General features: G+C 31.2%; 1 protein-coding gene across 1 annotated transcript; it reads right to left on the reverse strand.

Annotated features, from left to right (window-relative positions):
* Positions 1–10,140: 10,140 nt before the first annotated feature.
* LOC149263651 (putative expansin-B2) lies at positions 10,141–11,450 on the reverse strand. The gene is made up of 5 exons (XM_089389546.1): positions 11,338–11,450; positions 10,975–11,086; positions 10,696–10,892; positions 10,457–10,586; positions 10,141–10,380 (listed from the first exon to the last, which is right to left on the reverse strand). The coding sequence occupies exons 1-5, from the start codon at positions 11,448–11,450 to the stop codon at positions 10,141–10,143; spliced, it is 792 nt and encodes a 263-aa protein (XP_089245672.1).
* Positions 11,451–27,837: the final 16,387 nt, after the last annotated feature.

Below are 27,837 nucleotides of genomic sequence, written 5' to 3' on the forward strand. Positions count from 1 at the left end.
TGGGAAGACCTGATATTTCAATAATCAGCACTCCAGCCAATCACCATACAAGTGCCCATCATAACAACAATCAAAAAAAAAAAAAATCTAAGTCGTTGCACTCTTCTCAAGCAATTCCTTTGTCCTCAAGTTGATAGCCTTTCCACCATTTTGCGTACTGAAAAAATTCAATCTAGTATCCGATGCAAGGCGCATGAATTGCTTGCTAGTGCTTTTTTCAAGGTTGACAACCCCTGTATTCTTTCCGAATTCAAGCTATTGCAATTCCTGATCTACACAGTAGTTACTTTTTGCCACTGTATTTCTACTTGCATAACTTTTGTCATGTGAGGAGGAATGAGTTCCTCTAAGCTTGAGATAATATTTTATGCTTTCAACAACCTAGTTGATAAATTGAAATCCTTCCATTTTGGGGGCATCTTTGTAACCATATTGGGCTATGCATTTATATACACCCTTTGGCTCTAGTTTTCCAACCATATATATCTTTGACAAAAGCAATATCTTGACTCGAATGCTTCTTATGGTGACAATGACAAGAACTTCAAGCAGAGACCCCACATTCTTTACATAATTCTCAATAATCGGTGGTAAGCCAGAAATAAGGTCACTGGAGAAGAAACAAATTCCTGGTACACGTGAATCCACCCTGGCAAGTAATCCATTCAAACCTTCTATGCTAAGTTTTCTCCGTGCTAAATATTTATACTTTTTCTACCTTCCATATTTCCAAGAGATCATTATGGTCAGAAAAGTTGCTGCAATTAGGAAGGGACACCAACCTCCCTGCGGTACAGATGATAGATAAACGCCTTCAAAGATAGCAAAAAACAGAGTGAAGGGTAGTATAAGGAAAATATTTTGTGTAAACGATGTCCCGTGCACTATTTGTAATAGATTATCCTTCTAATATTCTCACCGGTGAAGGAAACAAGTTTTTTCAAGTCCCAAAAGTCAATAAAAACAACATATTATCAATAAAACAATGCAAAGGTTTCTATCTTCCTATATTTTACATCACAAATAAGCATCAAAGGTTGGCACTTCCAAAGGAGCGTGATCAATTCTTCTTAAAATTTTCCACAACCAAAACAACACCATCAAGACCAGTAACAATATAGGTAAGAAAAATAAAATATCTAACCCTATATATGCTATTATTCTCCGCTGGTAATCCATAAATGGTGAATTTTCAAGAGTTGATGCAGATTCAAGCAGCAAGCTAGCCAATGTTGTTAATTTGTTGTAAAACACTTGGTAGACAAACTTTGAATCTCAAATTCACCAAACAATGAGCAGGATAAAATAGCTCTAATTATCTCCATATATCCTAGCGCACATATCCACTTTCAAAATTGAAGTAAATTGAAAACACTCTCAAAACTTTTACCTCTTCCAAAACATAATTTAAAAACACGTTGTGACATCTTGTCCATCTTTTACCTATCTAATGATAACCTAAAAATAATAGAACTTTGGAAATCTTCTACTACAACGCCAAGATTTCAAATCATGATTCATATGTATGCTCTATATATACTTAAAGGTCATGCATGCTGATTAGTCTCCACCCTAGATTGATGAGAAACATGTCTGCTAAATAAAAGCATAAATAATCTACCATAAATTTATAAATGAATGCATATTTAAAACATGGTAAATGCTTACAATTTTCATTATATACTGAATATTAGTACATTATGATATGAAATAAGGCAACATTTTTCATCCCTGTGGTGGAAAATAAGGCCTGAACTCAATGAAAGTATCTATGGAGTATTCTTTGCCAATTCAAGCTATTGCAATTCCTCATCCACACAGTAGTTACTTTCTGCCACTGTATTTCTGCTTGCATAACTTCTGCCATGTGAGGAGGAATGAGTTCCTCTAAGCTTGAGATAATCCTTTATGCTTTCAATAGCCTGGTTGATAAATTCAAATCCTTCCATGTTTGGGGCATCTTTGTAACCATATTGGGCTATGCATTTATATACACCCTTTGGCTCTAGTTTTCCAACCATAAATCTCTTTGACAAAAGCACTGTCTTGACTGGAACCCTTCTTATGGTGACAATGACAAGAAATTCAAGCAGAGACCCCACATTCTTTACATAATGCTCAATAATGGATGGTAAGCTAGTAAGAAGGTCACTATAAAAGAAACAAATTACTGGTACACATGAATTCACCCTGGCAAGCAATCCATTCAAACCTTTTATGCTGAGTTTTCTTCATGCTAAATATTTATACTTTCATGAAACAGTTGTTACAAAATATCTATCTAGCAAAATTGGGCATGTCTAAAGATTGTGTAAGGTTCTGAAGTGTAATGGTTCAGATCTAAGCATAGGGTTAGGGTCTAGCACCCAGATAACCAAACATTAGACTTCAAAGGAAAACCAGGTCAGGCATTTGAAATCCCCCTTCAGATATTCTTATACATCACTATCAGATTTGCATCTGGAAAGGCAGGTAGCCCGCCAGGAACACGAACTCTACAGGACCAGATGTTGGCCTTGGTTGCGTCGTATCCCTTCTTGGTAATCACCTGCGGTGAAACATATGACAGCGCACCGTACACTGTGTGGAGAAGGTCATCCTGTATGAACTGCTCCCACAAAGCACTAAGGCTAAAGTCGGTGACCTTCATATCACCATTTTCATCTAAAACCTAGTTCTTTGACTTCCGGTGATATGAACCCCGACTGTGGTAGAAATCGACCGGGCTAATCAACTACTGAAAATAGTTTTTGCTTCCTCTTCCTTCATTTTTCCCTTCTTTGCAACCGGATTGAAGAGTTGGATGCTTGAGTTCGCAGACAGGTCTTTACCTATGCAAATCGAATACCTCTCTACCTTCAACAATTCGTAACTACTTTTTTGTGATCGAATAGTTCAGCCTTTCTCAATCGTCTAACATATAATCTAATGGTATCTAAGTGTGATAGGTAGACAATAAGGGGAGTTGATTTCAAAGGGAAACGCCTTACAGAGTAAAAATTAATATGTCTCATTTGAAAATATGAATAAATTTAATAACAAAAAAAGTCAATATAAGTTATAAATAATTTTTTTAATATGTAACATTAAGTAAAATTAGGATTTATTTAGAATATGTTAATAACAAAAAAAAACCATAAAAGTAGACAACATCCATAACTAAAATATTTTAATTGATATTTTAAGTAAAATATTTTAATTTCATATATGTATATTTATATGGTTTCAAAAAATGTTGTGGTTGGAAAGTTTTAAAGCAATTTTACTATTTTTCATTTTCATCCTTTTGCATGGATAGTTTTGATTAATTTTACCTAAAATAGAACAAATAATTGTTAAAATGTCTTCTCTACAATCTAAATGTTCAAATGAAGTTTTCAAGTTGTTGAATCTATTTAAGAATTCAAAAATAAAATTTAATATATATATTAATGATCTTTGATGGTCATGTTTCCAGGTTTTCCATTTATTTTTCTGATTTCTCTGAGGCTGCGGCTACGGCTTCATGCTATTCATCTTCACGCTCTGCGGCTGCGAATTCACGCTCTGCGGCTGCGAATTCACACTCTGCGGCTCTACACCTCAGGCTGAGATCTACAAGTGATGAGTAACTAGTTATGCAGGGTATCTCCGCTAATGCGAATCCTCTCTACCATTTGTGTGAGTGATCGGCGTGTGTACTTGCTTGATTGTGTGATCCATCGACCTGATTGGGTATTTCACGGAGCACAAAGATCGCCGGATCAGCGAAGAATGATTCAGAGAGAGCTCGTTGTCCCTTTGGCGGCCTGCTCCTGAGAACTACAGTAGGGATTTTCAGAGTTGTGAACGGCTGATCCATTAAGTAGGCATCTGGTTTCTAATAATTCTAATCTGAAATTTTGAGTGAATAAGTTTATTTACACATTTTTCGTTCTAGATCTAATCTTCTGGGGCTAGATCTAGATCTAGGCGGCTAAGTTCTAGATCTAATCTTCTGCGGCTAGATCTATATCTAATCTTATGTTCTGCCTTATTTCGTTGTGGCTGGCTCATCCGCTTCTGGAGGGCAAGCTCCTACCCATATCGTCAGTGAAGCCCCAGCTCCAACTGTCCAGGTGGTCCAAGCCTCACTCGATGAGGCTTTGAAGTTTTCCGAAAGTGCCTTAATCTGCAGCTTCAATGGTTTTTGGCCGCGGTAGACAGCTCTCCATAATTGGATCTCAAAGGTATGGAAGCTTGTCATTTCTAATGAAATTAATATCTACCCCTGTGCTAGGGGTTTCTTTATAGTAGATTTTGGAAATCCTGAAAGCAGACAATGCATTCTAGATTTCGGCCCTTGGTTTTGGGAAAAATCAGGCCTATTCATGAAGCCATGGAACCCATCATTCGATCCCTCTATAGCAGTCATAACCTCAGCACCAGTTTGGGTGAGATTTCCAAGCCTACCCTTGCATCTCTGGAATCTTTGCTCGCTAACAGCCGTTGGAAATGTGATTGGGAAATTTTAATGTAGGTGCCCAGAAATAGAGGAATATGCCAGAACAACCTATGCACTAATTTGTGTGGAAATGGACTTCAGCGCCGGATTCCCAGCTGAAATAAACCTAACAAGTAAAGACTATGTGTGGAACCCGAAACTCGATTATGAAAGTGTCTACTTTAGATGTCAATCTTGCTTTGAGACGGGCCATCTAGCCAAAAATTGGCCAAAAGCCTCCCAGAAAAACTCTGCTAGAAAAAACCACCATAAATCTACATGGTGAGAAGGAGCACAAAAAGAACACGACACTGTCATCAAAGAAGAATACTCTAGAGAAAACTCTGAATCACAAGAAAACGGGCAAGAGAGAAATGACTCTCAAGACAAGCAGGGAGAAAGCCCCGCCCAACAAATCAACAGCTATGAGGATTCAAATACCACACAAAATAAATCTTCATTTAACAGCAAGGTAGATCTCCTAGACGAAACTTCTTCTCCGACTATCTTCAAAAGGACGAACACAATAGATCACGAAGCTAAGACACCAATGTCCCAAGAACTCAGAAGAGATGAAGGAGATGCAAGATAAAGGAAGTTGGAAGACCGTAGAGAAAAAAAAGAAAACTACAGCACCAATCTCGCCAAGGAAGACGAGGAGCCAGATAATTAAAAACTAAGAAAATTGTAGGTCCGATAGACCAATTTGGTCTTAGTGGACGTTAACCACTATCATCATCATCATCATCATATATATATACTTACACTCTTAAACCACATTTATTATTAAGATGGAGTTTATAAAATTACCTATTTCAATTCAAATTCTAACTTAATTAAGTAAAACTAGTATAGAAAAAATTGTCATATGAAATGAAATACATCCACTACATAATACAATTAAAATATATTTCAACAAATATTTTTATTTTTTTAATTAAATTTTAAAATATTCTTGCAACTTAATTTCTATCACATTTAACAATACTTAAATCTAAAATGCAAGAAAATTGAGAATAAATTTTATATTTAATTTTTTAGTTAAATTTTAAAATATTCTTGCAATTTAATTTCTATTACATTTAACCATAAATCAAGGAAGAAGATTGTAATGCCAAAAGAACACCCTCGTGGCAGTCCATCCATCCCACACATTTCAATTTTTCGAGAAGAAGTTCTAAGTTTGAGGGCTTCGGCTGCTGATAATCTTGCCACTGATCCATCTTGAAATCAGTTTCATAAGTTAGTGCTCCATCACATGAACACCCTCATGGCAGTGCGTCCATTCCACACATTTCAATGTTTCGAGCAAGAGTGCTAAGTTTGAGGGTTTCGGTTGCTGATAATCTTGCAACTAATCCAACTTGAAATCAGTTTCATAAGTTAGTGCTCCATCATATTCTATCAAGAAATGAGAACCGCCAGTTACAACCGCCTTCGTCTAGTCTACGCGAGTTTCTAGCTGGTCACAACTGTCACATGTAAATCAACGAATGATTATAATTCAATCATCGAATGGTGTATAGTGAAGATAGGTACATAGCAGGGGAGTTTATTATTATTAGCATTTGCACCACATGTTACAAAGAAAACACTGTAAGTCGGTAGCAAATGAAAGAAGAGCACAGATGAAATAAAATGTAATATGTTATGTGATATAACTATAGCCAAATTTGAATGAAAATAAATCTTAATGTTAAATGTAATATAACCAAACAATCTACTCAAAGGGGTAGCACATATCAAAGAATAACATAAATGAAATAAAATGTGATATGTTATGTGATCTAACTATAACCAAATTTGAATGAAAAATAAATATTAACTGTTAAATGTATTACAACCAAACAATATACACAAAACATAAGGTGTGCAACCTCTTTCCCAACTGCTTAATCTCCAATATTGCAAAATCTATTAAAATTATTATCAATTTAAAAATAATTAATTTATCAAAAACTAATTTATCAATCAATTAACTGAAATTTTAAGAAAATGGCACTTAAGTGAAACCTTCACCAGCAGAAAGAAAAAAGAGTTAACTGATAAAGTTATTTGCCAATCTTACCAAACTGTACTAACGCTTACACACGATAAAGCACATGGTATTAAAAGGACCGAGATAATTTTTGACTGCCATTGTAGGAAAATGAACATTAAGTAAAACGAACAAATGATGCCGCAGAGATTTTCCTTTATCACATAGAGCTACTTCAATTCATATCTACATATAGGACATGAATGGAAATTATGACTAAAGCGTGAAGGCACAACTTCATGGTAGATTGCAAATTTTTTTGTGGTGGTTTCATGGTGCAGAGATTATAGTTTAAATTTAAAATCACAATTTAAATTTAACATTTATGCCACAGAGTAATCTCTAGAGAGAGGGAGTCTCATCAACACTTTTTACCATCCATAACTTGGTGTTATCGATAACCTTCGCACAAAGTTGACATGAATGTTTGGTCTTATTCTTATATATTTATTTTTTCAATTTTTTTTATTGGAACTGATATTCTTTTTTATTAGTAATTAATTAGAAGAAGATGATTTTGTCAATAATTAATTTGTAGATTTTATAAAAATTCATTGTGCACATTTATTTTATTTAATTCTAAGTATCACAATTTTTGACAATCAATTAATTCTTACTTTGCCCCTCAGAATATTACAAAATATATATTGAAGAGTATTTTTACTCATTTATAAATATTTTCAATAATCTACTTACTTCAAGAATATTTTTATGGTTTTTCTTTTTTTAATCTATAGTTTGCAAAGTCATGAAGTATTGTTCCAAGTTAAACATTACAACTTGGGTTGGTCGATATTAAACTAATAGGGATGAACAAACAAATTAATTGTCATACTTGTTTTAATAATATTGAAAAATAAATAAATATTTATTTTTCCAAGTTAAACATTACAATTTGGGTTGGTCAATATTAAATTAATAGTGATGAACAAACAAATTAATGTCTAAATTGGAGAAATTAATTCTCTACTTATGTACAAGTACTTCATAAATTTTGGTGGGTAGGAACCACTTGTAAGTATGCACATGTACATTTTTACTCCTCCTTATTGAAGTGCTTAAAACACGTAAATAATGGTGGCCACCAACTTCTAGTAATTGTATGGTATGAATATTGAAATTGTATCTATAAATCATAGAAAAATAAAATATGTGGTACAATTATCCACATGGTATTGTATTGTGGAATGGTTGCAACAAGATCTTCAAGTTATGTTCTAATTAAATATTTGAAAAATGCATGGTGGGCACCAACTTCTAGTAATTGTATGGTATGAATATTAAAATTGTATCTATAAATCATAGAAAAATAAAATATGTGGTACAATTATCCACATGGTATTGTATTGTGGAATGGTTGCAACAAAATCTTCAAGTTATGTTCTAATTAAATATTTGAAAAATGCATTTTATAATAATATCGAAAATTAAATATCGACTTTGTGTCTATTTTGGAATATGGCTTTAAGAATTTTAATTTAGTTAACAAAAATTATTAGATAGATGGAAGGGATTTAACCTTCAAGGAATCTTTTAGATAATGATTGTGGGAAACATCCCATAAAATAAGAGCAATATGCAAAGTTTAAGAATAAAACATGGCTATGTAAATATTTAAAAATATTGGCATGAATATTGCAATTGTATTCAAAAAAATATTATTTAAAACATGTGATATAGTTATCCATGTGATGTTATATTGTGTAAATGTTGCAATAAGACTTTCACAGTTAATGGTGGAATCATATCTTTGACAAATATTTTTTTAATAATATTTAAAAATAAATATTTATTTTTCAATGTTAAACATTACAACTTTGGTTGGTCGATATTAAATTAATAGCGATGAACAAACAAATTAATTGTTATACTTATTTCTTGGAAAGGGACTAATAAATTGATGTCTAAAGTCTAGAAATTAATTCTCTAGTTATGTACAAGTGCTTCATAAATTTTGGTGTGTAGGAACCACTTGTAAGTATGCACATTTACATTTTTACTTGCTCCTTTTTATTGAAGTAATTAAAACAAATAAATAAATGTATGCACAAGTATCGCAATTGTATCGATAAATCATAGAAAAAAAAAATATGTGGTACAATTATCTAGATGGCATTGTATTGTTGAATTAATGCGACAAGATCTTCAAGTTGTGGTCCAATTAAATGTTAGAAAATAGTTTTTTTTTAATAATATTGAAAATTAAATATTGACTTTGTGTGGAATATGGATCTTAAGAATTTTAATTTAGCTATCAATAATTATTAGATAGATGGTAGGTATTTAACCTTTATGGAATATTTTAGAATATCCATAATACTATACACAAATGAAATGTTGAGATTTATCTTCAAAGCAATTATGTCATTTTTATCCTTTTTAATGGATTTGATTAATTAAAAAAAGTGTCATGGCCTTTTGGGCATGTGATATTGATAAGCCATTGTATTGGCTCGTAGTAGTATTGTAACAAAGTATATTTACATATTAAGAATCCCCATAGTAAAGTGGGAGTGAATCTTTATAGTTAAGGATCTTGTTTCATGTTCTTTTTAAATGTATATATGTTTAACTTATTTATTGATTCATTTTATGATTAAGAATAATAAAAGTTTAAAATAAAGTTATAATTTAATTAGTTTTCATGACTTTTTAAATTTTAGCAACTTTGCATATATTATAAAATAAGTGTTTTGATGCTTATTATGGATTGATGCCTATGGACATTTACGAGTCATCTAATTTATATGGATTTGCTAACTAAAATAAACATTATTATTAATAATGATTAATAATTCAAATCTATTATTAATATCTTGCTTGATAGTAATTAAGCGAGAATAGGTCTTCTAGAATTATAATTTAATTATTAGTAATTTTTGGGTGGGTGGTTGAGATTTTACCTTTATGGAAAATGTCGGAATATTTATAGTAGTATTCATAGATCAAGGGTTAAAATTTATCTTTGAAATAGTTATGTTTTTTATTTAATATTTCTCAAATTAATTAATCAAAAAAAATGTTATATCAAAACTTGTCATGTTGGGCATGTGGTATTGATAAGTTGTAGTATTGACAGATGATATTATAGCAAAATCTATTTATATGTTAAGAAAATCCATTGTAAAATTGGAATGAATCTCCATGGTTAATAATATTGTTTAATATTAATTCTCTTTATAGTTAATAATAATAATTTAATTTAAAATAAAATTTTATGATTTATTTTTTAATATAAGCATTTTCACATGATTTTTGAAATAGGCGTTTTGATGTTTATCATGGATTGATGCCTATCACCATTTATTTGTCATTTAATTTATATAATTATTCTAATCTAATTACTTATATAATTTATTAAGTTTTATTAATATAAAATACATTATAAAACAAGTATTTTAAATATTATAATTCATAGGCAAATATATCGTTAAAATCTCACTTTTATTTTAAAAAAAACGAGAGAGAAGAGACAATCATTTTTGTTTAACAAATCGCATCTTTATAACGACCATGACTTCATAACTCCAATAATCTAGGAATTTAATGAACTCTACCAATTTGAAAGTACCAATTTTAAACTAAAAGTCTTCTCTTATATTCAATAAAGTAAGTATTCCATAGATATTACAATATTTGCTCAGAACTCCAACGAATGGGACAAGTCGGACGTTAGATCAACTGAAACCATTTGAGTTTTTGATTTGTAATCACCATTTGGTTGCCAATTCTTAGGAATAACGTTATTTGCAGTCACCCTTTTCTTGCCGGAAAGTATTGTCAAACGAAGAGAAAAAGGAGCTTGGAGAGGGTCAGCACTATTCAGAGCCCAATCTACACCCCATACTTGCCTCATGTTTTGCCATGAATTAGAATTGGCCTGCACAAAATAAAAATGAAATGAATCCCTCATATAATCAGATATTCAAATAAATATAATATGAAGGATACGATACCTGTCGGAGCTCAACTTTCCCAAGACTACCATCTCCTCCTATATATTGAATAAATACAGAGAAATAATAATTATTGGCTCCTGCATCAACGTGGAAGTTAATATTCACTCCCGAATATTGGCATGGTGTCCTGTACAACAAAGAGGAAGTGTTTCAGTCTGTGAATTATGTTTATCGTAGATTTCTGAAATCTACCATTTACATGAAAATATCTAATAAAAATAAATACATAATTTCACCTTTGGAATAATATAGGTATGACTCCAATTTTACGGAGATCTGCATCTCTCCCGGGAATTGCAATGCTGTTAATAGCGGCACCGCTGAGATCAAAGTGTGTTTTGCCACCTCCGCAGACTCCACCCTCTGGACATTCATCAGTAATAACCACAGTAGAGGGTTTTCCAGTACAAACATCTTTCTCCGTGCACTTTACCTGTTTACACACGACTCTTGAGAATCCTCAAGAAAGTAATTAACGTTACTACTAAAAATTGCAGCAACAGTTCAATCCATACTTTATAACAAGCTCCACAGCCTTTTCCTCGTTGGAATATCACTGGACTTCCTGCGCATACTATAGAATTGAAAGGGGTTGTTTCACGATGCTTTGAAACCCACATGCGCCTCCTGTCAAAGAAAATCTAAACAATGTTAATTTTAATGATCCTGAATGGTAGAATAATTTTTATCTACTTCTGAATTTAAATTTAATATATAATATATTTTTATATAAATCTAATATATAATATATGTTGTGGACTGCAGATTCCAAAAATATAAACAAATATCATTACAAATTCCGGATTACGAAAAACTAATATGATTAAAAAGACTCATTACAATTACCTTCACTCCCAGCACCATATACATCTCCATACCAAGTAGCAGTGGCCGTCTTCCAGCCATCAGTGGCTGCTTCGGAGCGCAAGAATAGAGAGGTGAGAAGTACATGAATTAGAGAAGCAAAGGAAAGTCTCATTTTGGATGCCATAGAAGTACACAACATAGACTGAGATTCGAGAAACTACAGTGAACCAGAATCAAAGAATGTGAGAATTTTGCCACTGGAGCATCTCAAGCCAAGCCAAGCCAAGCCCCCAACTGAAAATGGATGGAAAGAAGTCCCCAAGTCCAAATGTATGGCAATTCTCTCCTGCGCAGTGCCTCTTTTATAATAAGAAAACAAATCAAACAAATACATTTGTTTCCCAAAAACCAGGAACAAGCTCCCAGTTTTCCATGTTTCATGTTTAAAGAAGGTTATATGCGACAAGCTCCCAGTTGAAACAATATTGCCAGAACTTGACGAGGAAGGAAAAATTATATTGGAACCGGAGTCAGTCACAGAAACAAGAACTCGACAGCTGTGAAATCAATCAATTTCAGAGTATCTTATCAAGTGGAAGAACTTATCCACTGAAGATTCCACATGGGAGGATGAGAATTTTATGAAGAAGTATCCAAAACTACTCAAGCATTGAGGACAACACTTTTTTGAAGGAGAGGGGCATGTTGGGTCCCTATAATACTAGTGATTACCACATTACTATTGTAGTTATACCCCTTATTTATATTGTTGTGCCCCTATTACCCCCATGTTGTTATTTATGTGCCCCATAGAATCTCTCTATTGCTATTTTTGTAGCTTTATATTATTATTGTTAGGTCGGCTGGATTATATTGTGACTCCTTAGACTCCTATATATAGAAAGGAGGTTTTTTCAATTGTATCATCCAAGAATTGTTCATTTATGTAATGTAAAGGAGGTTGCCCCCTCGAAGAGGCTGAATTCTAAGGCGTTGATCTATCTTTTCTATCTTTTCTTGAGCTGGTTTCTTAACAACCACCACTACCATTGCTCTTGGTCCAAGTAAAGCACTCTCACCTATAGTTTAGTTTCCTCTTCCTACATATTGTTAAGGTAGAAATATTGTTCCATTTGTGCAACACTTACTATCAAGTTAGAACCATCAAATTTGTACATGTCGATCTTAGGTGTCCAGTGGCTTGAGTATTGGTGACCTCCATGGAAATGAATGTGATGGTTGTATTATCCTTCTATGTGTGCATCAACACTATGGTCTTCCCTTATGGGTTTGTGAGGCATTTGCAAGGCATTCAATGCATCTGTGAGTTTGTCAATGGATGCCTGGATGCCATAAAATATTTTCTCGAGAGTTTTGACACTCTCCACTGCCTTCTATATAGCCAGAACTTAATATCTAGTACTGTACATACACTAGCCCCGGTCAAATTCTAAGATTACTTAAGAGAAGTATGGTTGGAAAGAGGGCAAGATCAGGACTCTAGTGTTATGGGTCACTTGAAGCGATGTTGGGAAAATTTTGGGACCACACAAAAATTGTGGGCTTACAGGTCAATGGTACCATTATTATCATCTCATCATCTTGAATCTTATGGGATAGGTTTCCAAAAGGAGTTGTAAAAGTTTTTCTCCTATCTCATCAATACTGTGGTGGTCAAAATCCAAAATTCTTGATACTGCACAATATCCTACGAAAATTGGGCCTAAGCTATAATAATCGAAACACCAAACTTTTGGCATTGAAAAATGTTTTACAACAATTGATATAGACTATGGCAACTAAAACCCTCACTGCACAAAGATTCTAATCTATGCTATGAAAACCCAAACTATTGAACCTGATATGTACTATGGCAGTAAAACCCCAACTACTGGATCTGATCTGTACAGTGGCGGATGAAACCCAACTACTAGATCCGATCTGCACAATAATGTAGGGGTGACCTCGAGGGAATTATGGTCACAAATGAGTGTCAAGTGCTACATATTGCAATATACACAAGCGTCCAACAATAATACTCAGCCCAATATTTCAGAGCACTAGCTAGGGAGGATCGATTGTACCCTTAGCTACACTACCAAACTACCCTATTGTACTTGTGAGTAATCTCCCCGAGTGTTTTTCTTAGTGTACTGTAGCTACAAGACATATGACTGCTTATCTAAGGTGAGGTTTTGGGTTATCTTAGGGGGCTTCCAATATACCCAGGCACACGTGGAAGTGCAGTCTATGAGCAGTTTTGTCCAATATGCTAGTACTCAAAGGGGTACCCATGGGGGTCACAACAAAGTCCAACAAGTGTGAGCACCTCTTGTAGTTTATGTCTGCATGCCTCCCCAAATCTACATCTCTATGCGCTCAATGACAGATCTCGTGGTTTAAAGACGTCGGAACACATCTCTAGCCTAAAAACAAATCTTGTGAAAATTGGAGGTACAGTTGGTCCTTAAAAGTACTCTGATACCACTTGTTATGCACTTGACCTGTCAGAATAACAAAATTCCCAAAATACGAAATAATATTTCTAGAAACACAGAAATATCACATGAATTAGGACAAGTTGCAAATATATTTTATTATTCAGAAGCATATTGTAATGTTCACTTGCCTCTTCAAGGGGGAAACCTTGAAAAGAGTAGAGCTCGATTATAATAAGACTCGATGATTCTTCCCTTACTATCTAAGACTATTTATAGGCACTTTTTTGAGGCCTATGAGTCCCTTGACCTGTTTTGGTGGGATTGTAGTAAGTCCTAAGAAAGCCCTGGTTGTTTTTTTGTCAGTCCCATATTAATTCTTGGAATATCGCTGGGAAGCAATTAGCCAAAAGAAATACTTGGTTCAGCCCAATCTATGGTCACGTGGTACATGGAATTCCCTAACTTGGTTGGCTTTTTCATATGTTAATAATATTTATTTTCTTCTTGTATTTCATGGGTATTTATACTTGTGATTATGTGGATTTTATGGTTGTTATATCATTATTATTATTTTTGTTATAAGCATGGTTTCATGACATATTCTAGTTATGCATCTTAACATCATTGATTGCTAAATGAATGGTTATTGAATGAATTACATAATATATGTTATTGCAGCTATTGGGAGAGGGCATCACACCTTCTTGATTATTTTCAAATAATTATGAGACCTCTATGTTCATATATGTATTGATGAAATGTAGTTTACTTGTTCACAATGAGTTTGACGAAATGATTGTCATGGTTAGCCTTGGTTAGGTCATTTGTTTAAGAAAATTTGGTATGAGTGTCTTTATCTTGATGTCATCTATCATTTTGGAAATTCTCATCAAGTTTTGGGCAGTGGTCTAGAGACAAGCCTCGAAAAGTGGAACTGATTTCGGGGTCGCATACTCAAAACTAAGAAATTCAGGCTGCATTTGCTACCTTTCAGGCTTATGCATGCGACTAGGGGCCTGTAGTTGGATGGATGTAGTGTTATGCATATGAATGATAGTCTAGGTCAGTGAAAGAGTGCCCCATCTCATGGATTGGGCACCTAGAGTGGTTGTTTAGCTCCTAGGGATCTTGTCACTCTTGAGAAAGGTTAGTAAGGTTTCATTTTATTGGTTCTATTTCCTTAAGGGGATCTTGGAGGTTAAGCCATTTCATAGTATCCTTCATCTCATGTTTACCCTGGTAGGATAGTGAAAGTGGGTAAATGTGGGAGGGTGGTTACGTTTACCTACTTCGTACTTGCATGTAAGCCAAACCTTATGAAAAAAGGGGAAGCCATGAAAATATGTTTGGTTGATTATTAATCATCATGAAAATATTCTTGGTTGATTCTTAATCATTATTGCATAGGGAGCATTAGTCAAGCCTTGCCAAATATATTTTCTAAAGAACATCCCAATTTGGCACCTTGTGTTCCATCAATCACCACAGGAAAAGATTATATTTTTTTGAATAGTGGTCTTCCAAATTGTCATCCACCACCATTTGGTAACTGCACCATCTCTAAGTGCCATAATCGAGATATATCCTAGCTTTGGAAATTAAAGGAGGATAAACTCCAAACCATATCATCATCCCTATCAGTAAGTTGAATATGTCCCATAGTAAAAGCTTTAATCTATGTGATCCATTCCTCTCAGTGTTCCTTGTTCAAATTGAGATCACCAATAGAAAGTCAACATTGACTCCAAATAGGGGTGGTGGCTAGGTTTACGATATGGACAATCTTAGAAATGCCATGATCTTGCAAGTGTTCAATTAATACGAGGGGAAGGAAGTGGTTTTATTTTCTACCTAGCCAAAGGTGGAAGCCAATGCACACATGTCTCCTCTAATATGAGGGGAAGGAAGTGGTTTTATTTGCTACCTAGCCAAGGGTGGAAGCCAATGCACACCTATCTCCTCTACCAACTTTCGAAGCTAGCCCATTGATGATGGATGCACATGAAATTAGGTCTATCCACCCAATCATAGATATATTAGCTTGCAACATATCCCCGGGATGGATCTAGTCTAGATTAAACATATTATCTTAATCATATAAATAAATTAGCTAAGAAAATATATATATATATATATATATATAAATAATTAAATTTAACATTCACTAAAAAATTTAGACATATTATCTTAATGAGTCCAACATATATCCCATATATTATATTAAAAAATAATTTGTTAACTAATTATATATATATAACAATATTTTAACTATATATTAAATTATTAATTATTTATTTAAAAAATAACCTTTTATATTTAATGAGATTTAATATCTAAAAAATTCAACATGTTATCTAACGGAAAAACCATATATACCCCTTAATTAATTATTAAAAAACTGTTTTATATTTAATTAGATTTAAACAAATTTTACATTTTATTATAATTATAATTAATTATTAAAAAACTGTTTTATATTTAATTAGATTTAAACAAATTTTACATTTTATTATAATTATATTAATAACTTAGTTATGAGAATATTTTAATTATATCAAATTATTACTTTGTAAACAACTTCTCCATCTGCTATTGTCTACATATTTGTACCATCAAACCAAATGTTAGAAGATTGAAAATTTGTATACCATTGAATTAATAAATTGGATAAATAATTAATAATTAAAAAACTTAAAAATAATAATAATTATGATGAGAAAGGGTATGTTATGAAAAAATTATATACTTGTTCTCCGTAGGTGTGCGATTTTTTGTTGCCTTAGACAATATGTGTTGATGTCTTTGTAATTATGAGCAATGTGGAGTTTGATAACTGCATGAGGTGCTAATTTTCTTTTTTGAAAGTCATTGACAGTGAGCTCGATTTGTAAAGTGCAGGGGGATTTGCAGGCCATGAAAATGTAAAAGCGGTTGTAACGAAGATTAAAACATAAGTGGAGTTTCTTGCCACTCGAAGACTCTATAACTTCCTCCATATAAAAATGTAAAAAAAACTGTAACCAAGATAAAAAAATATGTGGAGTTTCCTGGCACTCGAAGACTCTAGAGCTTCCTGCATTATTATGTGGGTTCTGCAGTGTTGTTGTGTAATTCACGATTTCACGCAATCATGTGTCCAAGGCATCACTATATTTCGTACCAATGAACCTCAACGAGCGTGTGTGCACTGAATTTGCTCCATCTCCGGTTAATGGTTCAACTTTTACCCAACAACATTACGGAACAAATATACTCTACCTCCAAGTTCCACTGTCTTGCAGAATTGACTTGCAGACTTGCTTTATAATAAATGAGATCAAACAAATAATTAATCTGGCTAATTATATTTCAAAATATTTTTGCAATATAAATATTATTCAGATGTTACAGATTCACTCAAGCTTTCCATATTCTTGAATTTATTTTTTCCTTATTCTTAAATTTATATTCTTTTTGCTCTATTCTGGCTAAGGAATGAAGAGAATTAACTTTCGTTATCGAAAGACAATCCAAAATTTACAGTAAAAAATGTTTTAAATCACAGTTACCAAATTCCCCAAGGCCAAAATTTTGGAAAAACGACACCGAACAGTTCGATGAAATTGGAAAGGATTCGCAGTACAATAATTACATGCATTAGAAGGAAATGAATGGGAAGGTAGTTATAAATTTGATTACATGTAGCAGTAGAAGGAAATGAATGGGATACGAAATGAATGGGAAGGTAGTTATAAATTTGATTACATGTAGCAGTGGAAGGAAATGAATGGGATAGGAGTTATAAATTTAGTTTTTATTTTTTATTTTTTTTAAATGTATAGAAAGTTGAAAATTTTATGAAAGAAACACTATTTTTTCATTTGGAAAATTAATGAATGAATGGGAAGATAGTTATAAATTTGGTTTTCTTTTATTTCTTTTTCTTTAAATGTATGGAAAGTTGTAGTTAAATAATTTCTAGAGGTGAATGCAAAATATGAGGAGGTGTAACACCCACCCAAGTTATGTAAATATTGTTATTTACTTTATTATGCAACAAATTCCTAATTTCATAGGATAATTAAAAGTAAGAACAAGAATTAGAGAGGTTAGTTATGGTTTATTTGCTTAAATATTTGTTAGTTATGGTTTATAACTTTTTTCAATTAAATATTATTATAATTTTACACCAATTAAAAAAATATGTTATATTTAACTTTTTAATATTTCAACACTTATTTTATAAATATTTTAATACAATATTTAAAATTACCAATGTGATTGTCACTGTAGTCATGATAATTGTCAAAATACTTGTTTTAGGGATTGCCACATCCCATGTCATTTTGTTGGTATCATCTCATTTGGTATTAGCACAATTTTTGAAGCAATTGTGTTTGTGTTCATTATCCATCCCTTTTATGTTTTTGACCCATGCATTTTTAATGGTGATGACCTAAGGGAAAAAGTTTGCCACTAGCCAACATTGTCATTGTTTAGTTTGCCATAAGCATTTCTTCTTTATGGTCATGGCCACATTGCAAATGAACTCATCTTTTCAAATTTGGGTTCTGCTATGAGTACTATACTCTATTTTGTTGCAGATGAGTGTAGAAGAAGAAATGAACATTCTCACAACAATTTTATCCAAACTCAGCATAGTAAAAGAAAAATATGTGACAAAAGTCAATACATCATTTTCAATATGCTATCACAACAATCTTATCCAAACTCAACATAGTAAAGGAAAAATATGTGACAAAAGTCAATACATCACTTTCAGTATGCTATTCCCATAAGCTAGAATGACCACTAGGAACTTATTTCCTCTATACTACTCTTTCCTATTCTAGAAACTTAGGTCATTTCCTTTGCAACATTTGGTGCAATTGCTAGTTTAAAAATATTTGTATATTCAATAACTTTAATAACATAGAACAAACAAACAAGATATTTTAGTCCATTAGAAATTATGCATTTAAAAAAATTGCATAAAATATTATTGTGTTCAAAGTAACTTAGAATCAATAGGTGGTTTTATTAAATTTGAGTAAAAGTTGTAATTGATTTAAATTCAATGGGATTAGGGGAAAAGGATATTTTAGAAAAATTCAAAGTATGAAATAGGTATGTGTTAATTATGACATTTATAAAAAGACACAACAAATTGTGGGGACTTAATAATGCTAGTTTTCATTATCCTTAATTGTAGGGTATCACTTAATAATTACTATTTTAAGATGGATTGATATGCACAAGTTTACTAGAAAATTATTAGATAATCTTGTAGTATGATGAACATATCACATTAGTAAAGTAGAACCACCATTAGATGTTGAAATTCAAACTAAAACTATTTCGTTCGATGAAATTGGAAAGGATTTGCAGTACAATAAGTTCATCCCACTGTTAGCACGAATTACATGCATTAGAAGGAAATGAGTGGGAAGGTAGTTATAAATTTGATTACATGTAGCAGTAGAAGGAAATGAATGGGATACGAAATGAATAGGAAGGTAGTTATAAATTTGATTACATGTAGCAGTGGAAGGAAATGAATGGGATAGGAGTTATAAATTTAGTTTTTATTTTTTATTTTTTTTAAATGTATAGAAAGTTGAAAATTTTATGAAAGAAACACTATTTTTTCATTTGGAAAATTAATGAATGAATGGGAAGATAGTTATAAATTTGGTTTTCTTTTATTTCTTTTTCTTTAAATGTATGGAAAGTTATAGTTAAATAATTTCTAGAGGTGAATGCAAAATATGAGGAGGTGTAACACCCACCCAAGTTATGTAAATATTGTTATTTACTTTATTATGCAACAAATTCCAAATTTCATAGGATAATTAAAAATAAGAACAAGAATTAGAGAGGTTAGTTATGGTTTATTTGCTTAAATATTTGTTAGTTATGATTTATAACTTTTTTCAGTTAAATATTATTATAATTTTACACCAATTGAAAAAATATGTTATATTTAACTTTTTAATATTTCAACACTTATTTTATAAATATTTTAATACAATATTTAAAATTACCAATATGATTGTCACTGTAGTCATGATAATTGTCAAAATACTTGTTTTAGGGATTGCCACATCCCATGTCATTTTGTTGGTATCATCTCATTTGGTATTAGCACAATTTTTGAAGCAATTGTGTTTGTGTTCATTATCCATCCCTTTTATGTTTTTGACCCATGTATTTTTAATGGTGATGACCTAAGGGAAAAAGTTTGCCACTAGCCAACATTGTCATTGTTTAGTTTGCCATAATCATTTCTTCTTTATGGTCATGGCCACGTTGCAAATGAACTCATCTTTTCAAATTTGGGTTCTGCTATGAGTACTATACTCTATTTTGTTGCAGATGAGTGTAGAAGAAGAAATGAACATTCTCACAACAATTTTATCCAAACTCAGCATAGTAAAGGAAAAATATGTGACAAAAGTCAATACATCATTTTCAATATGCTATCACAAAAATTTTATCCAAACTCAACATAGTAAAGGAAAAATATGTGACAAAAGTCAATACATCACTTTCAGTATGCTATTCCCATAAGCTAGAATGACCACTAGGAACTTATTTCCTCTATACTACTCTTTCCTATTCTAGGGACTTAGGTCATTTCCTTTGCAACATTTGGTGCAATTGCTAGTTTAAAAATATGTGTATATTCAATAACTTTAATAACATAGAACAAACAAACAAGATATTTTAGTCCATTAGAAATTATGCATTTAAAAAAATTGCATAAAATATTATTGTGTTCAAAGTAACTTAGAATCAATAGGTGGTTTTATTAAATTTGATTAAAAGTTGTAATTGATTTAAATTCAATGGGATTAGGGGAAAAGGATATTTTAGAAAAATTCAAAGTATGAAATAGGTATGTGTTAATTATGACATTTATAAAAAGACACAACAAATTGTGGGGACTTAATAATGCTAGTTTTAATTATCCTTAATTGTAGGGTATCACTTAATAATTACTATTTTAAGATGGATTGAAATGCACAAGTTTACTAGAAAATTATTAGATAATCTTGTAGTATGATGAACATATCACATTAGTAAAGTAGAACCACCATTAGATGGTGAAATTCAAACTAAAACTATATCGTTCGATGAAATTGGAAAGGATTTGCAGTACAATAAGTTCATCCCACTGTTAGCACGAATTACATGCATTAGAAGGAAATGAATGGGAAGGTAGTTATAAATTTGATTACATGTAGCAGTAGAAGGAAATGAATGGGATACGAACTGAATGGGAAGGTAGTTATAAATTTGATTACATGTAGTAGTGGAAGGAAATGAATGGAATAGGAGTTATAAATTTAATTTTTATTTTTATTTTTTTTAAATGCAGAGAAAGTTGAAAATTTTATGAAGGAAACACTATTTTCTTCATTTGGAAAATTAAGGAATGAATGGGAAGGTAGTTATAAATTTGGTTTTCTTTTATTTTTTTTACTTTAAATGTATCGAAAGTTGTAGTTAAATAATTTCTAGAGGTGAATGCAAAATATGAGGAGGTGTAACACCCACCCAAGTTATGTAAATATTGTTATTTACTTTATTATGCAAGAAATTCCTAATTTCATAGGATATTTAAAAGTGAGAACAAGAATTAGAGAAGTTAGTTATGGTTTATTTGCTTAAATATTTGTTAGTTATGGTTTATTTGCTTAAATATTTGTTAGTTATGGTTTATAACTTTTTTCAGTTAAATATTATTATAATTTTACACCAATTAAAAAAATATGTTATATTTAACTTTTTAATATTTCAACACTTATTTTATAAATCTTTAATACAATATTTAAAATTACCAATGTGATTGTCACTGTAGTCATGATAATTGTCAAAATACTTGTTTTAGGGATTGCCACATCCCATGTCATTTTGTTGGTATCATCTCATTTGGTATTAGCACAATTTTTGAAGCAATTGTGTTTGTGTTCATTATCCATCCCTTTTATGTTTCTGACCCGTGTATTTTTAATGGTGATGACCTAAGGGAAAAAGTTTGCCACTAGCCAACATTGTCATTGCTTAGTTTGCCACAATCATTTCTTCTTTATGGTCATGGCCACGTTGCAAATGAACTCATCTTTTCAAATTTGGTTTCTGCTTTGAGTACTATACACTATTTTGTTGTAGATGAGTGTAGAAGAAGAAATGAACATTCTCACAACAATTTTATCCAAACTCAGCATAGTAAAGGAAAAATATGTGACAAAAGTCAATACATCATTTTCAATATGGTATCACAACAATTTTATCCAAACTCAACGTAGTAAAGGAAAAATATGTGTCAATACATCACTTCAATATGCTATTCCCATAAGCTAGAATGACCACTAGGAACTTATTTCCTCTATACTACTCTTTCCTATTCTAGGGCCTTAGGTCATTTCCTTTGCAACATTTGGTGCAATTTCTAGTTTAAAAATATTTGTATATTCAATTAACTTTAATAACATAGAACAAACAAACAAGATATTTAAGTCCATTAGAAATTATGCATTTAAAAAAATTGCATAAAATATTATTGTGTTCAAAGTAACTTAGAATCAATAGGTGGTTTTATTAAATTTGAGGAAAAGTTGTAATTGATTTAAATTCAATGGGATTAGGGGAAAAGGATATTTTAGAAAAATTCAAAGTATGAAATAAGTATGTGTTAATTATGACATTTATAAAAAGACACAACAAATTGTGGGGACTTAATAATGCTAGTTTTCATTATCCTTAATTGTAGGGTATCACTTAATAATTACTATTTTAGGATGGATTGATATGCACAAGTTTACTAGAAAATTATTAGATAATCTTGTAGTATGATGAAAAGATCACATTAGTAAAGTAGAACCACCATTAGATGTTGAAATTCAAACTGAAACTATATGGTTCGATGAAATTGGAAAGGATTTGTAGTATAATAAGTTCATCCTACTGTTAGAACTAATTACATGCATTAGAAGGAAATGAATGGGAAGGTAGTTATAAATTTGATTACATGTAGCAGTAGGAGGAAATGAATGGGATACGAAATGAATGGGAAGGTAGTTATAAATTTGATTACATGTAGCAGTGGAAGGAAATGAATGGGATAGGAGTTATAAATTTAGTTTTTTTTAAATGCATGGAAAGTTTAAAATTTTATGAAAGAAACACTATTTTTTTCATTTGGAAAATTAATGAATGAAAGGGAAGATAGTTATAAATTTGGTTTTCTTTTATTTCTTTTTCTTTAAATGTATGGAAAGTTGTAGTTAAATAATTTCGAGAGGTGAATGCAAAATATGAGGAGGTGTAACACCCACCCAAGTTATATAAATATTGTTATTTACTTTATTATGCAACAAATTCCTAATTTCATAGGATAATTAAAAGTAAGAACAAGTATTAGAGAGGTTAGTTATCGTTTATTTGCTTAAATATTTGTTAGTTATGGTTTATCACTTTTTTCACTTAAATATTATTATAATTTTACACCAATTAAAAAAATATGTTATATTTAACTTTTTAATATTTCAACACTTATTTTATAAATATTTTAATACAATATTTAAAATTACCAATGTGATTGTCACTATAGTCATGATAATTGTCAAAATACTTTTTTTAGGGATTTCCACATCCCATGTCATTTTGTTGGTATCATCTCATTTGGTATTAGCACAATTTTTGAAGCAATTGTGTTTGTGTTCATTATCCATCCCTTTTATGTTTCTAACCCATGTATTTTTAATGGTGATGAACTAAGGGAAAAAGTTTGCCACTAGCCAACATTGTCATTGTTTAGTTTGCCACAATCATTTCTTCTTTATGGTCATGGCCACGTTGTAAATGAACTCATATTTTCAAATTTGGTTTCTGCTATGAGTACTATACTCTATTTTGTTGCAGATGAGTGTAGAAGAAGAAATGAACATTCTCACAACAATTTTATCCAAACTCAGCATAGTAAAGGAAAATATGTGACAAACGTCAATACATCATTTTCAATATGCTATCACAAAAATTTTATCCAAACTCAACATAGTAAAGGAAAAATATGTGACAAAAGTCTATACATCACTTTCAATATGCTATTCCCATAAGCTAGAATGACCACTAGGAACTTATTTCCTCTATACTACTCTTTCCTATTCTAGGGCCTTAGGTCATTTCCTTTGCAACATTTGGTGCAATTTCTAGTTTAAAAATATTTGTATATTCAATTAACTTTAATAACATAGAACGAACAAACAAGATATTTTAGTCCATTAGAAATTATGCATTTAAAAAAATTGCATAAAATATTATCGTGTTCAAAGTAATTTAGAATCAATAGGTGGTTTTATTAAATTTGAGTAAAAGTTGTAATTGATTTAAATTCAATGGGATTAAGGGAAAAGGATATTTTAGAAAAATTCAAAGTATGAAATATGTATGTGTTAATTATGAAATTTATAAAAAGACACAACAAATTGTGGGGAGTTAATAATGCTAGTTTTCATTATCCTTAATTGTAGGGTATCACTTAATAATTACTATTTTAAGATGGATTGATATGCACAAGTTTACTAGAAAATTATTAGATAATCTTGTAGTATGATGAACAGATCACATTAGTAAAGCAGAACCACCATTAGATGTTGAAACTCTAACTGAAACTATATCCCTTTACTATAGTCTTTGTTTCACATATTTTAAGACTTAAATGTTTGTACACATGACTACAAAACAAATTGACATTATTAAATTGCATTTTACTTCAATTTTATTACATAAATTGTAAAACTAAATTGCAATTTGAGATTATTAAATTGCATTTTTCATCAATTTTATTACATAAATTGTAAAACTAAATTGTAAAAATATTTAGAGACATGATTAAAAAACAAATGGAGATTATTAATTTGTGGCTAAATCTTGAGATTTTCAATAATGAATGTGGGAAACATCCCATAAAATAAGAGCAATATGCAAAGTTTAAGAATAAAAAATGGCTATGTAAATATTTAAAAATATTGGCATGAATATTGTAATTGTATTCACAAAAATATTATAGAAAATATGTGATTTAGTTATCCATGCGATGTTATATTGTGTAAAAGTTGCAATAAGACTTTCACAGTTAATGGTGGAATCAAATCTTTGACAAATACTTTTTTTAATTAATATTGAAAAATAAATATTTATTTTTCAAATTTAAACACTACAACTTGGGTTGGTCGATATTAAACTAATAGTGATGAACAAACAAATTAATTGTTATACTTATTTTTTGGCAATGGACTATTAAATTGATGTCTAAAGTGGAGAAATTAACTCTCTGCTTATGTACAAGTACTTCATAAATTTTGGTGTGTAGGAACCACTTGTAAGTATGCACATTTACATTTTTACTTGCTCCTTTTTATTGAAGTACTTAAAACAAATAAATAATGGTGGGCACAAATTGCTGTTAAGTTTATGGCATAAATATTGTAATTGATTCGAGAAATCATAGAAAAACAAAATATGTGGTACAATTATCTTGATGGCATTGTATTGTTGAATTACTATGACAAGATCCTCAAGTTGTGGTCCAATTAAATGTTAGAAAATAGTTTTTCTAATAATATTGAAAATTAAATATTGACTTTGTGTGGAATATGGATTTTAAAATTTTAATTCAGCTATCAATAATTATTAGATAGATGGTAGGGATTTAACCGTCATGGAATATTTTAGAATATCCATAATACTATACACAAATGAAATGTTGAGATTTATCTTCAAAGCAATTATGTCATTTTTATCCTTTTAATCAATTTGATTAATTAAAAAAAGTGTCATCGTTTTTTTGGGCATGTCATATTGAGAAGTAATTGTATTGGCTCGTAGTAGTATAGTAAAAAAGTATATTTACATATTAAGAATCCCCATAGTAAAGTGGGAGTGAATCTTTATAGTTAAGGATTTTGTTTCATGTTTTTTTAAATGTATATATGTTTAAGTTATTTATTGATTCATTTTATGATTAAGAATAATAAGAATTTAAAATAACGTTATAATTTAATTAGTTTTCATGACTTTTTAAATTTTAGAAACTTTGCATATATTATAAAATAAGTGTTTTTATGATTATTATGGATTGATGTCTATCAACATTTATGAGTCATCTAATTTATATGGATTTGCTAACTATTTTTCAAAAATAAACATTATTATTAATAATGATTAATAATTCAATTCTATTATTAATATCTTGCTTGATACTAATTAAGCCTATAGACTTGTCTATTTGAGAATAGGTCTTCTAGAATTTTAGTTTAATTATTAGTAATTATTGGGTGAGTGGTAGAGATTTGACCTCTATGGAAAATGTCAAAATATTTATAGTAGTATTCATAGATCAAGGGTTAAAACTTATCTTCAAAATAGTTATGTTTTTTATTTAATATATCTCAAATTAATTAATCAAAGAAAATGTTATATCAAATCTTGTCATGTTGGGCATGTGGTATTGATAAATTGTAGTATTTACGGATGGTATTATAGAAAAATCTATTTATCTGTTAAGAAAAACCATTGTAAAATTGGAACGAATCTCCATAGTTAATAATATTGTTTAATATTAATTCTTTTTATAGTTAATAATAATAATTTAATTTCAGGTTGCATGCAATGAGGCTCCGCCTCCACCTCTTGCTTCTCTGCCTCCTTCTCAGACCAACTCTCTCCGTCCCAGTCCGCCTAGACATCACTACCCTCACTCAGCTTTCCACTCGAACCATTTCAAGTTCGAGAGCAACCTGAACCAGCCCATTGTTTCGGCTAATGTCACCATTATCTTTTCTGAAGAAGGAAGCTAGCTTAGTGCTCCTACGCGTTTCTCTGCGAACCAAACTCAGAACATTCGCAGAATGGAATTCAATTTGGGCCCTGAGCAGCCTCCGGTGGATGAAGGTGGAGTTGCCTGGCGTGTCGACCTGAATGTTTCTGGTGATTCTGGAGGTTACACCAGGCGCCTAGGTGGAAACACTTGAGGAGCCACTACTTCGTCAACTTTCGTGGGCAGCTTGAGTGGCACTCCCCCGGTTACGGAGACCCGGGGTGGCAATGCTCCTCATGCCATTACTCGCTGCTCAAGCGGCATACCTCTGGCGACTGGTCCTCGAGCTGGCAGGGTAGACAGTGATGCGGTGACTGAAGGCATGGTTTGGTATGGAAACGAATGTCCAGTTGTCGAGGAGGCTCCAGACTAGGATTTCCCAATGTGACGACACATGCCCTCCCAAAAGCCACCTCAGTGTTTTCATGTTGAATGGTCAGGTCATGTTTCCTGTGGTTTTGTATCTTGCTCTGTGGTTAGGAAGTTTTATCTGGTCTTTCAACTGTTTCAAAATGGTGCATTCTCAAGTCTTCATTATGGTTTTGTTGTTGTTTTCTCGGTCTTTAGCATGGTTTTCTGAAACTCCAAACTGGTTTCCCCAAATCTGGGGCAATTATGTTTTCCAGAAGGGACTTAGTTGTTCTATGCTGAGGCTACCGCCTCATTGTAAATATTTTTTGCCTTCCTTTTAATAGAATTAGCTTTTACAAAGAAAAAATAATAATAATAATTTAATTTTAAATTAAATTTTATGATTTATTTTTTAATATAGGAACATTCGGATGCTTTTTTGGATAGGTATTTTGATGTTTATTAAATTGTATTTTCCATCAATTTTATTACATAAATTGTAAAACTAAATTGCAATTTGAGATTATTAAATTGCATTTTTCATCAATTTTATTACATAAATTGTGAAACTAAATTGTAAAAAACATTTAGAGACATGATTACAAAACAAATGAAGATTATTATTTTGTGGCTAAAGCTTGAGAGTTTCAATAATGATTGTGGGAAACATCCCATAAAATAAGAGCAATATGCAAAGTTTAAAAATAAAACATGGCTATGTAAATATTTAAAAATATTGGTATGAATATTGCAATTGTACTAAAAAAAATATTATATAAAATATGTGATATACTTATCTATGTGATGTTATATTGTGTAAAAGTTGGAAAAAGACTTTCACAGTTAATGGTGGAATCATATTTTTGACAAATATTTTTTTAATTAATATTGAAAAATAAATATTTATTTTTCAAATT

This window comes from Pinus tabuliformis, chromosome 6 (genome assembly GCF_031772625.1).
Source record: "Pinus tabuliformis cultivar Carrire ecotype Pingquan chromosome 6, CPIR1, whole genome shotgun sequence".
Taxonomy (NCBI): domain Eukaryota; kingdom Viridiplantae; phylum Streptophyta; class Pinopsida; order Pinales; family Pinaceae; genus Pinus; species Pinus tabuliformis.